Source organism: Primulina tabacum, chromosome 4 (assembly GCF_025594145.1).
Source record: "Primulina tabacum isolate GXHZ01 chromosome 4, ASM2559414v2, whole genome shotgun sequence".
NCBI lineage: Eukaryota > Viridiplantae > Streptophyta > Magnoliopsida > Lamiales > Gesneriaceae > Primulina > Primulina tabacum.
In genome coordinates this window covers 33,326,118-33,340,084 of record NC_134553.1, presented here as the reverse complement: position 1 = coordinate 33,340,084, position 13,967 = coordinate 33,326,118, and the positions used below count along the sequence as shown (strand labels likewise).

Below are 13,967 nucleotides of genomic sequence, written 5' to 3'. Positions count from 1 at the left end.
AGCTCTCTTCGTCGTTTGTCAACATAGCTTTTCTATCGGCTTTGTGCAATCTTCATTTTATCTCGAATTTTGACTAATAGCTCTGTTGTTTGCTTGATCAAGTTAGAACCAAACTATCCTCTTTTCCCAACCTCGTCCCAATGTATGGGTGATCTGCACTTTCTCCCATAAAGCGCCTCATACGAAGCCATCCCTATTGATGATTGATAGCAATTATTATAGGTAAACTCCACTAGTGGCAACTTCGGTTCCCGACTTCCTTGAAAATCAATGACATAAGCTCGAAGTAGATCATCCAATATTTGAATCACTCTTTCGGACTGACCATCGGTTTGAGGATGGAATGTTATACTTAATAATAATTTAATCCTCATCGCTGCATGCGAACTCTTCCAGAAAGATGATGTAAATCTCATATCTCTATCAGAAACAATAGATACGGGAATCCCATGCAGACGAAGTATCTCTCGAATATACAACTCGGCACACTGTGTCATGGTGAAGGTCGTCTTGATAGGTAGAAAATGCGCTGATTTCGTAAGATGATCCACTATCACCCATATAGCATTAAACCCCTTGATAGTCTTCGGTAATCCCACAAATAAATCTATGGTAATATTTTCTCATTTCCACTCTGGAATAGGAAGTGGCTTAAGTTTTTCCGCTGGCCTCTGATGCTCAGCTTTATCTTGCTAACATGTCAAACACTCGGATACAAATCGCAGGTGTCTCGTTTCATGCCTGACCACCAATACAATAGTTGAAGATCCTTGTACATCTTTGTACTTCAAGGATAAATGGAATATGGGGTGTCATGGGCTTCCTTCATAATGACATCCCACAAAGAATCGCCACTAGGAACCCATAGTCGATCTCAATAATGAACAATACCATCCATCTAATAATACAGCTTCCGGCCCTTGGCTTCATCTCTCGCTCTCCACTTCTGCATTTTCTCATCAGTAGACTGTCCCTCACGGATTCTATCTCTCAAAGTCGACTATACTGTCATGATGGCAAGATTAGAGGCCTCGCCCCTAGCATACAATGTAAGCTCAAATCGCTGAATCTCGAACTACAGAGGTCTCTAAAGTGATAACTGATGTCTTCCTACTTAATGCATCCGTTACTGCATTATCTTTTCCCGGATGGTATCTAATGTCATAGTCGTAGTCTTGTACCAACTCTAGTCATCTTCTTTGCCTCATATTCAGCTTTTTTGTGTGAAGAAGTATTTCAAACTTTTATGGTCGTTGAAAATCTTGCACTTCTCCCCATATAAGTAATGTTTCAAAATTTTCATTGCAAATACAACAGCTGCAAGCTCAAGATCATCAGTGGGGTAATTTTCTCGTGAACCTTCAACTGTCTCGACGCATAGGCCATAACTGTGAAGGGCCTAAAACTCCTTTCTTGAAAATTTGCGGAAAATTAAAAATTTTTCTTTTTAAAAGAACTTAAATGGCCTCATTCATAAAATCACTGGGGAATCAAGTTCAATGTTTAAAATAATAGCAGCGGAAGAAAATAAAGTTTTGCCAACAATAACAATTTAAAAATTATCCAACGACTGATAAAAATTGTTTGCGGAATAAAATAACAACTGCTGCACTGAGGTCCTCGGGTGCCACTACTGCCGACCCAAGCTGGCTCACTGGTCCCCGCCCTCGGCCCTGGCCTCATCAGTACCTACAACAATCAAGTCTAGTGAGCCTAAAGACTCAGCATGCATATATCACAGGTAACGAGTAAAAATCTGAATTAAAAATATGCATGAGTTAACATATCCTGTCCTGAGGCATACTGAAAATAATCTGTACTGAGCAATTATAATACGTGCATAACTGAACTGGAAATCACTGTAAAATATTTGCTCCTTGGAGCCTGTACTGAAATAACTGATAAATTTTCTGTTGAGATTATGTTTTACGCCTGTGGCCACTGCACTAAGCTGAACTGATCGGTAACTGGCTACCGGGGAGGCTGAAACTGAACTGAGCTGGCTGGTCACTGGCGACCGGGTGGTACCATACTGAACTGAGCTGGCCGGTCACTGGCGACCGGGTGGTACCATACTGAACTGATCGGTCACTGGCGACCGTATAAAATAACACTCCCACATAGTGAATGAACCACAAGCCATATCGCATAAATCTCAAAAATAATCATTTTCTATTTAATGCACGTAAAATAATTAACTGGCATCATGAAAATTCCTGTAATTTTACCAACTCGATTGGATTGGATCGTTCCCAGGCTCGCTGCAACCTAACTGTGCCATGAAAAATATGCAACAGCTTAAACTTGACCAACGATGCAATTTACGTTCAAAAGATGCGACTATGACGCCTAATGACTTCGCATTTAATCATGACTCCGAGCCAACTTGAACCGACACTGAACCGACGTATAGTCATGATTAAAATACGCTGAAAAATCATAAAATAATGCTCCTAAAATGATAGGGTCGAAATCTAGGTGAAATGGAGGCCAAAACACGAAACGCTCTTTCGAGAGTCAATCTGGCACATTGCACCGTAAATTCTCGTACGACCTCAAAAATGATCCGAATGATGAACGGTAAAAAACATGACCTTCCTAACTCAATGAGGCACTGTCCAGTCCAAGGCCATGGGCTAAAAGCCAAGCAAGAACTCAAACGAGCCTTCTAAACGACACAGCAACTTGCTGTAATTTCCAGCAGCTGCGCAACTACAAGACTTGCGTTGGTTTCGAGACTATCGGCCATTAGGGGCGTGAACCACCGACCAGAGACTCTTACCAACATCCCAAGGAATGATTTGAACCATGGCTAAGGGCCCTAGGCCAGCCACAATCCGCATCACACCATAACTCAACCGAAGGGTCCAACCGAGAGCAACGTGCATGCGTGTGTAGTGTTTATGCTATGATCGATGTCTCGTGTCGTTCCAATGGCCATTTGATTGACCATGGCACGATCTAGACATCTAGGAGCATGATATGAACCGTGGCTATGGGCCATAGGCCAACCAAGATCCATACCAAGCAACCAAAAACCGAAACCAAAAGCTGTCCAACCGAAGTAGCCGAAGGGGTATAGGGGCTGTTTTGACATTTTTATTAAAAACCGATGAACCATGGACCAAGCCACCAAAAGGGCAACTTAGTCACGTCTTAGACATTCTAGGGGAGTGATCCAACCATGGCTAAGAGCCCTTAGGGCAGCCAAGATCAGATCCAACCCCTTGACACAAAAACTGAAATTTTCGAACACAAATCTGCGCCTATGGGAACTTGCTGTCATTCTGAATTTCCAGCAAGCATGGGGCTGGTTTGAATGGACCAAAATGGTTCTAATGCATCCTATTACGTGTCTAGGAGTCGCCTTGGGAGCCTGGAGTCGAACCAATCACCTGAAACTCACAAACCAAGAAAAACGTGAAGCTTGCCAAGGAAAAACGAAAATTCTGCATGTGTTGTTTCAAAATGTTTTGACATGGATCTCGATTTTTACTTGAATAAACATGATCATGTACTGAAAAATAAATGATAATATGACTTGATTGAGGTTTGAAAGAAATCTAGACATGCCTGGTTTCGTTTCGAAAGAAAACGAACGAAACGACGACGACGCGGCGCGGAGGAGGTGGAGCGCTTCTCTTGTTTACCTTTCTTGCTCTCTATTTTTCTTCCCTTGCTTCCTACTGAATTCCCACGGTTTTCCTCTCTCAAAAACACTCTGAATTTCGTGACTAAGGGAGGGGGAATGATGGTTAGGAGGGTGAGGGAAGTGGGTGCAAGATATAAGGAAAGAATCAAGACCAAGTCCACTCCCCTTTGAATTTTAAATTTTGAATTGATATCAAATGAGTTGGTGGATGCTTCTAGGAGGTAGTGGCCGAAATTTTGCTTATTTTCTAGTCTAGGATATGTCCATTAATTAATTAAATTGTGCTCCCAAAAAATCCTAGAATTATCCTACTAATTACATGCAAAAAATTGGTCAAAGTTGATGAGTTGGAAAATGAATCTTCTAGCACTAAGGGTGGCCGAAAAATGCATGATAAAATAAAGGGAAATGTTGATTATCTAGTCAACTAATAATCCTTGAAAGCCTTACTAATCCTTTAAATAATTTAGTGAGCTAACCCCTTAATTTAATAACTTAAATGAGTTCATTTCTTAATCACCTCAAATAATTAAATTAAATCCTCAAACCTCCCTTTCTAACTTAAATGAACTTGGTTGCTAGCTAAATTAACTTCTGAAAATATTTCTCGAATCTTAAATTCTATCTCAAAACTCCAACTCCGGTCCGGCCTCACTGAAAATACTGAAATGCTAAAAATCAAACTACTGAACTGAAATAATAAAATAATTAACTTCAAACAAATGCATTTAAAATAATCATGCAATGAAGTCAATTAAATTTAAAAATCTAGAATTATGCATGGCTTATACGTCTACTGATATACGGGTTCTACAATAACTCGATCAATTTTCATCAGAACTGCACCCAAACCAAGTATCGAAGCGTCGGTGTAAAGAACATACTCTCTTTGTCCCGTTGGCATTGATAAGACTGATGCTGAAATCAAAGCTTGCTTCAACTAGTCAAAACTCTCTTGGCACTCGGATCCATATATAAACTTTGCATTCTTATTCGTCAAGGCATCATGGGTACCGCAATAGATGAGAATCCTTGAATATACTTTCGGTAATAGCCAGCTAGTCCCAAGAAGCTACGGATCTCGGTACTGGCCACTCTTTCACTGCCTCAACTTTGCTCGGACCAACCTCAACTACATCTCTAGAAATGATGTGGCTTAAGAACGCCACCCTGCCAAGCCAAAACTCACACTTGCTGAATTTTGCGAATAATTTCCTATCTTGCATTACTTGCAGTGCTATCCTCAAATGCCGACTATGCTCCTCTTTACTCTTCGAATAGATCAAAATATGATCGATGAAGACTACGACGAATTAATCCAGATATGGCTGAAATACGCTATTAATGAGATCCATAAAGATCGCTGGCGCATTGGTCAACCCAAATGGCATGACCATAAACTCGTAATGCTCATATATAGTCCTAAACGCTGTCTTATGAACAACAGGAACTTTAAATTTCAACTGATGGTATCCAGAACAAAGATCTATTTTTGAGAATATCAATGCTCCTTGTAATTGATCAAATAAGTCATCAATTCTTGGTACAGGATAAAACCCACGGAGAACAACTAGGGCGAATAAAACCCTTTTCTAGCAAATCTTGAATTTGATCTTTTAAGTCTTTCATTTCGGCAGGTGCTAGACGATAAGGTTCTTTAGAAATGGGTACAGTGCCCGACATCAATTCAATAGAAAATTTCACCTCGCGATCAGGTGGTATGCCAGATATGTGCTCAAGAAAGACACCAGGAAAATCTCTGACGATGTCAAGATCCTCTAGCTTCTGACTGATAGGTGCATGTGCTGCAGTAACACATCCTAGAAAAGCTTGGCATCCTCGTCTCATAAGTTTTCTCACGCACGTACAAGAGATAATGTGCGGCATTTGACTGTTCCTCGCCGCCTCAAGGACCAATGACTAGGCGGTCGAATAGACACTATCTTCTGTCGAAAATCTATCGAAGCACCATTCACTAATAACCAATCCATGCCAAGTATAATGTCGAATTCAGGCATTTTTAGTACGATGAAATCTACCCGAACCACCTCTTTTTGTAACCGAAGCTCCAAATTTTTCACAATACTCGTAGTTATCATTTGATCACCGGAAGAAATAGAAACTTTGAAACCCAATCTCTTATCTTCAGGTGTAATATTCAGTCTCTTGACGAAAGTCTCGGATATGAAAGAGTGTGTAGCTCTCGAATCTAGCAATGCATAGGTAGCTACACCTAGAATGAAATATCCTTCCTGCGACGAAAACGGTTTTAAATCCAATCATGTTGAAGCTTAAGGAATTTCTATCATTATTTTTCCAATATTTTATGAAGATTAGTGATTGGACCCTATTATTTCTAGGAAAATTCACAATTTCCTCCCTTATATTTTAAAATAATTGCAATATAACCTTCAAATCCTTCGAAATTACATTTTAGTCCCCAAGTTTTTTGAAATTTGCCATTTTGGCCCCTTAGATTTTGGAATTTGCATTTTTTTGGTCCATTTATTTTCTGGAATTTCATTTTTCGGTCCTTAAGCTCTTGAAATTCTGCATATAACCCCAAAAGTTTCAGAAATCACAATTTAATCCCTAAATTTTGGTTAATTGAAATTTAGTCCCTCAAATTTTTGAAAATATCTAGTAATGCCCAAAGCTTTGATTTTTCTCAATATTTGGCCTTAAAACTTTTATTTGGAAATAATTACCTCTCTTATATAACTAAGGCTCAAAATTCAAGTCCAAATTCTATGGTTTCCATTATCATGTCTTAATTCCAACTAAGATAGAGAATGCAACCTAATTTCCACTAGGTTATTCTTATCCCAAATCAATTCTAGTAACCAATTTAACATTTCATGCAATAAAGCAATATAATAACATTAAATAACTAGGTTACCGGTGATAAAGGTCGTGTCTGGCCCCTCCTCAGCTTCTTCAGCATGCATAACATAAGCTCTTCCCAATGTTGGTGATTTCTTCATCGGGCAATCATCAGCTTTATGTCCTTCCTCCTTGCATATGAAGCATTTGTATTTCCCCCACATGCACTTGCCAAAATATAAGCGATTGCACTCCTTGCACAGTGGCCTCTCTGCAGGTTTTGGTGCTCAAGGTTTTGATGGTTTTGGTAGTCCTGGATTCTGTTGTTTGTGGTATTCAAATATGATAGGAGTAGCAAGAAGAAAACAAATGAATATGGCTTGTAGAGGCAAGTGTTGAACACTTTCTCCTTAAGAAGACTTCGCCCCTCACAATGTGCTAGAGGTTGTGGCAATCTTCTCCCAAGATACAACTACAACACTTGAATAACGAGCACTCAAATATTCAAGTTCTATCACAAGGAAATGAAGAAAATCTCTCTTGTTGAAGAAGGAAGAAGAAGAAGAAGATGCATATGATGTAATGTTATCTCTAATTTTCAAAAATCAATCATTTAATGTTTTCATGTTAAAAGACATGATATTTCATCCATAGGGGTGTCCCTTGGCCATTGTAGCTGATCACAATCATCAAACAATGCCAAAGAAAAGAAAAAATGTCAGAAAAAGTCGAAGGGACGCGTCTGTGCGCATGCCTGCGCAGGCACGCGCGCGCGGTATCGAGAGCTCTCGGCAGGCGCGCGCACCCGCGCGCAGACATGCGCGCGGGTGCGCACCTGCCAGTACCGCGCGCCAGGCCGCGCGCTAGTGCGCGCCATCCACTGGTAGGAGGCAGGTGCGCGCACCCGCCGGCTACTGTACACGCGAATTTTATTTATTTATTTATTTTTTCAATTTTCATCCCTTACATGTTCCGACTACTCGTTTTAAGTTCGTCCAACATTTGACGAACTCGTTTCGAGTTTTATCCAGAACCACCGAACTTAATATTCGTTCATTAAGCTTCGTTTTTCGTTTCAAATTTTTCCCAATCAAAAACATTGATTTTTTGCTTAATTTTCATTCATTAGGCATCAAAATTCCAACAATCCCCCACATGAATTAAATTAATGCATGAATGCTCGTGATGCATAAGAGAGAGTATATACGAAAAATTATCACATCAGGAGAGGTAGCTTTTGGATTTGACCCTGCCCTAGTGGAATACAATCGGATTTACTAGGCCATGAAGTGAACTTGTTGTCTTGAACTTCTTGGCGGTTCATGTAAACCCAGACAACTGTACCCACATGATAACCTTTCTTCCATTTTCATTTTGTTTTATCGGTTGTGTCCATTTTGGCCATGGAACACATCTTGGCTTCGTACGTGTTTCATCGAGGCGGCCCGTCCTCACACGTACCTAGGTGATCTCCTTGTAAAAGGGTATCCTACTTACCCCGCTTTTGCAAGCTATAGAATCATTAAAATTACAATACTTAACCTCACTACCTTTGTAGGCAACTTCACTCATCGTCTTAGGAATGAGGAGTGATTCCTCAAGTTTTCATAATTTTGTTGTCCCATTGAACCAAGATCTTGGGATCTCCAATCTACAAGGTTGGGTTGCCACTATGAAAACTTTATTTGGTAGGTTTTAAACCCATTCCTCTTGACAGACAGTACATTTGATCTCTATTTAATGCTTTTGTAAGCGGGTCCGCTAAGTTATCCTTTGATTTGATATAATCAATAGATATAAACTCCATTAGAGATCAACTGTCGCACAGTATTATGTCTTCGACGTATGTGTCGAGACTTGCCATTGTACATACTGTTTTGTGCCCTTGCAATTGCCGACTGTCTGTCGCAAATGTATCAAGATCGCTGGCACTGGACTTGTACAATGGAATGTCCTCTAGAAAGTTGCGAAGCCATTCAGCTTCTTCTGTAGCTTTATCTAGCGCTATGAACTCCGATTCCATGGTAGATCTAGCAATGCAAGTTTGTTTCGATGACCTCCAAGAAACTGCTCCTCCACCATTGCTAAATACATAGCCGCTGGTTAATTTGGAGTCATGGGTATCAGAAATCCAATTTGCATCACAGTATCCTTCAAGTACTGCAGGATACCTTGTGTAATTTAGTCCATATTCTGAGGTGTGCTTTAAATATCTAAGCACCTTTGTCAACGCCTTCCAGTGTGCATCACTAGGATTACTTGTAAACCGACATAAATTGTTAACCGCACAAGCGATGTCAGGTCTAGTACAATTGGTGATGTACATAAGGCTTCCAATAATTTTAGTATTCCAGTTGAGAAACTTGTTCTCCACGATTCTTCGCCAAATGGACATTCACGTCTAAAGGCGTTTTTACTTGGGTAGAGTCATAAGCGTTAAACTTCTTTAACACTGTTTCTACATAATGAGATTGAGATAGGACTATTGCTTCTGGAGTTCTAAAGATTTTAATCCCTAGAATTACATCAGCAATACTCATATCTTTCATATCAAAATGTTTTGTCAACATTTTCTTTGTACCCTTAATCAACTCTTGACTATTCCCCATTATTAGCATGTCATCCACATATAGACATACTATCACATAAGATTCTCGAGTGCCTTTAATTTAAACACATTTGTCACACTCATTAATCTTAAATCCATTTGACAATACTACCTTGTCAAATTTTTCATGCCACTGCTTGGGCGCTTGTTTAAGTCCGTATAGTGACTTAATTAAACGACAGACTTTTCTTTTGTGTCCTTTAACTATGAAGCCTTAAGGTTGCTCCATATATATTTCTTCTTCAAGTTCACCATTTAAGAATGCCGTTTTAACATCCATTTGATGTATCTCAAGGTTATGCAAGGCTGCAATAGCAATGAGTACATGAATGGATGTTATTCTTGAAACTGGTGAATACGTGTCGAAGAAATCATGACCTTCTATTTGTCTATAGCCTTTGGCCACAAGCCTGACTTTGTATTTTTCAATACTTCCATCAACTCTCATTTTCTTTTTCAATATCCATTTGCATCCTAATGGCTTGGTACCTAGTGGAAGATCCACTAGTTCCCAAGTTTGGTTTTGCAAAATAGAATCCATTTCAGAGTTGATGGCTTCTTTCCAATAAGAAGCTTCAGGGCTAGCCAGAGCATCTTGTATGTTCTTTGGTTCATTCTCCAACATAAAAGTATGGAAGTCTGGACCAAAGGACTTTGATATTCTAGCCCTTTCGCTTCTTCTTGGCTCTTGCTCTTTTGAAAAGCCTTCCAATGGTATAGCATTTTCATTTAGAGTTGGATCATGTGTAGGTACTTGACCTTCATGCTCCATCTCAAGTTTTCGCATGCTAGAACCATTTTCTTTCCTTTCTTTACAAGGAAATATGTTTTCAAAGAATACTGCATTTCTTGACTCAATTTTCATGCCCGTATTCGTTTCTGTTTTTTCAGATTTGTGCACTATAAACCTATAGGCACTACTATTATGTGCATATCCAATGAATATGCAGTCGACCGTCTTTGGTCCAATTCGCTCTTGTTTAGGCTTTGGTATTTCAACCTTAGCTAGACACCCCCACACTTTGAGGTACTTGTAGGAAGGTTTGTGACCTTTCCACAATTCATAAGGTGACTTGTCATTTTTCTTGTGGGGTATCTTGTTCAGGATGTGATTAGCCGATAGTATTGCTTCCCCCCACAAGTTTCGGGGTAGTCCTGAACTTATTAACATAGCATTCATCATATCTTTCAGAGTTCGATTCTTTCTTTCGGCAATGCCATTTGATTGTGGTGAATAAGGAGCAGTGGTTTAATGAATTATACCCAGAGATGTGAAGAATTCATCAAACGGTGCTACGTATTCGCCCCCTCTATCGCTTCGAACCCTCTTTATTTGTTTGCCTAGTTGATTCTCAACTTCGGTCTTATAACATTTGAATGCTTCAAGAGCTTCATCTTTTGACCTCAAAAGATAAACGTAACAGTACCTTGTATTATCATCAATGAATGTCACGTAGTATCTTTTCCCTCCTCTAGTTTGTACAAACTTTAAATCACCAAGATCGGTGTGTATTAGTTCTAGAGGAGTTGTACATCTTTCAATCGAGTTGTAAGGCGCTTTAGTCATTTTTGCTTCAACACATATCTCGCATTTTTGTGTTGGATCGACGTTGTGTTTAGGCAATAATTCAAGTTTCATTAAACGTTGCAAGGTATTAAAATTTACGTGTCCTAAACGAACATCCCATAAATGAGAACACTCAAGCAAGTAAATAGAACTTTTGTCTTTATTACTTTCAACCACATTTTGGCATATAGCCATTACATTCAATTTGAAAAGGTTCTCATCGAGATATCCTTTTCCAATAAAATGACCATTCTTGGTCAATACAACCTTGTTAGACTCAAATACTAGTCTAAACCCATGTTTGACCAACAGAGACCCCGACACGAGGTTCTTTCTTATGTCCGATACATGAAGTGCATCAACAAGGGTTACTTCCAAACCCGATGTCATCTTCAGTACTACATTTCCGGTGCCCACCACCTCAGATGTAGCGGAGTTTCCCATGTAAAGTTTTCTCCCGGTCGATGGAGTGTATGTGGAGAACATCCCTTTGTTGGAGCATATGTGTCGAGTTGCTCCAGTATCAACCCACCACTCATTGGAGTTTTCAACCAAGTTGGCTTCCAAAATAACTGCAGTCAAATCAAGTTGAGAAAAATCAAATGGTACCGACCTTTCTTGAACTACATTGGCTTGAGGATTTCTCTTCTTTGGCTTCATACAATCCTTCGCCATGATTTGGTTTTCTGCAGTTATAACAAGTGCCTTTGAAATTCTTCTTGTTTGGTGGTTGTTGGCCTTGTTGTGGTTGCTTATCAAACTTCCTCTTCTTCCCTTGAAAACTCGATTCAACAATGTTCACCCTTGCTGCCATTTTACTTGACTTGGCCTCGGTGTTCTTGTTGTCCTCTTCTATCCTCAATCTCACAATGAGATCCTCCAATCCCATCTCCTTTCGTTTGTGCTTCAAATAATTCTTGAATTCCTTCCACAAAGGAGGGAGTTTCTCGATCATTGCAGCAACTTGGAAGGATTCTCTTAAACTCATTCTTTCCGCATGAATCTCGTGCAAGAGAAGTTGTAGTTCTTGCACTTGACTCATCACATATTTTGAGTCTATCATCTTGAAGTCCAGAAATCTCCCAACAATGAATTTCTTCAAACCCGCATCCTCCGCCCTGTATTTCTTATCAAGCATATCCCAAAGTTCCTTGGCGGTCTTGACTTGACAATACACATTGTACAATGCATTGTCAAGTCCATTGAGGATGTAGTTCTTGCACAAGAAATCACTTTGGTTCCAAGCATCCAAAGCGGCCCTCATGTTGGTATTTGTCTCGTTTTCAGCAATGGTGGGAGGATCCTCTTTTAATAACCTTGACAAACTCAAGGTTGTGAGATAGAAGAGCATCTTTTGTTGCCATCTCTTGAAATCTGCACCAGAAAACTTTTCTGGTTTCTCTCCTTGTGCAATGGTTGCATGTGGTGTTGTAGATGATGATGCCATTGATTTTCTTCTTGCAAATGATCAAAAATAAAAATTCTTCTTAAGATTGTTATTTGTGGTATTCAAATATGAGAGGAGTAGCAAGAAGAAAACAAATGAATATGGCTTGTAGAGGCAAGTGTTGAACACTTTCTCCTTAAGAAGAATTTGCCCCTCACAATGTGCTAGAGGTTGTGGCAATCTTCTCCCAAGATACAACTACAACACTTGAATAACGAGCACTCAAATATTCAAGTTCTATAACAAGGAAATGAAGAAACTCTCTCTTGTTGAAGAAGGAAGAAGAAGAAGAAGATGCATATGATGTAATGTTATGTGTAATTTTCAAAAAATCAATCATTTAATGTTTTCATGTTAAAAGACATGATATTTCATCCATAGGGGGTGTCCCTTGGCCATTGTAACTGATCACAATCATCAAACAATGCCAAAGAAATGAAAAAATATCAGAAAAAGTCGAAGGGACGCGTCTGTGCGCAAGCCTGTGCAGGCGCGCGCGCGGTGCCGAGGGCTCTCGGCAGCGCCCGCCGAGAGCTATCGGCAGGCGCACGCACCCGCGCGCAGACATGTCACGATGTCACGATGTATAGGCAGTGGCAGTTACATCTTTCAAGGCTTGCTCGGCTTGGAGTGCATAGGCAGTGGCAGCTACATAATCCATCGGTCGAATCATCATCATGTCACGATGTATAGTATGTCGTAGACCATCTAAAAAAGTGTCTAAGTTTCTCATCACCATCCCTAGCAATGAGGGGAACAAAGTGGCAACCCCTATCAAACCTCCTAACAAACACAGCCACATTAGTTTCTCCCTAACGGAGAGTCATGAAAAATATGTTATTGATGTGTTCTTGAAGTGTTTGAGTTGCAAGCTTTGTTGGACATCGCTAGGCCATCACTACTGCGTTTAGACAGAATGTGGGGTGTGTTTAGGTACTATTTGAGGTTTCGTTTTGAGTCGGGGATGGCTTGGGAGAAAATTGAAGCCGTAGGAAGATAATGGTGTCGAATTTTGGAATTTGTGTCGTTTTGTTGTTGATTGTCGACGTTGTGGTTGTTGGATTAGAGTCACGGGTTGGAGTCAATACCGTAGCATCCTAAGATGGGTCTCGAAATATCGATTCTTAGTCCATTCAATTAAGTTGGGAGAATTAAGCAAAATATAAAAATTTCCGCAGGTTTGTTTTCACCCGAGGCTAGCCAGACCCCTACACGGACCCTGGCACGGGGTCTGTGCCCTTGTTTCTTCCAAAGTGCCATTTTCCAGTGCCTACACGGACCCCTAGACGAACCCTAGCACAGGGTTTGTGTCCTTCCTTCTTTTCGGTGTGTCTTTCCAGAACCTACACAGACCCAGAGCCGGACCTGGGCACGGGGTTCGTGTACCTCCTGTTTGGGAATAGTTTAGGCTTCCCTTTGAGATTTGTTTTGAGGTGTTATGTCATGGTTTAGTAAGACAATCAAACGTGGTTAAGTCCCGAGTAATCTAGAATGTCATAAGCTATTTAATTGTTTCGAAGATGAGCACGAATACCCACGTCTAAGTCATGCCAATTAAGTATTTTAAACTCATGATAGTATGTGCAGTAGTGGCCTAAGCGAGATCCAACGAATCCCTAAACGTCAAGTAAGTATGTTCGACGTGAAAAAGAAAATATTTCTAGTTTTTGAGGTATGCTAAATGTCTTGTGACCAAATTATGTATAGGATTGGAAAGCGGTAAAGTATGACCAGGTACCAATCTACCCCGTTAAATTATGAACGGGTTTAGATCAGGATTGGAAAGCGGTAAAGTATGACCAGGGACCAATCCAACCGTTAAATTAAGAACGGGGATCTCATGTATGTGGCAGTGGATCTTCCATGTCAG

At 40.1% G+C, this 13,967-nt stretch overlaps 1 protein-coding gene across 1 annotated transcript; it reads right to left on the bottom strand.

Annotated features, from left to right (window-relative positions):
- Positions 1-8,288: 8,288 nt before the first annotated feature.
- On the bottom strand, positions 8,289-8,870 carry LOC142541948 (secreted RxLR effector protein 161-like). The gene has a single exon (XM_075648392.1). It carries the CDS (start codon positions 8,868-8,870, stop codon positions 8,289-8,291), a length of 582 nt encoding a protein of 193 aa, XP_075504507.1.
- Positions 8,871-13,967: the final 5,097 nt, after the last annotated feature.

Excerpts from the sequence above, each read along its gene's own strand:
- LOC142541948 (XM_075648392.1), bottom strand. The coding sequence starts at position 8,870 with ATGTCCATTTGGCGAAGAATCGTGGAGAACAAGTTTCTCAACTGGAAT.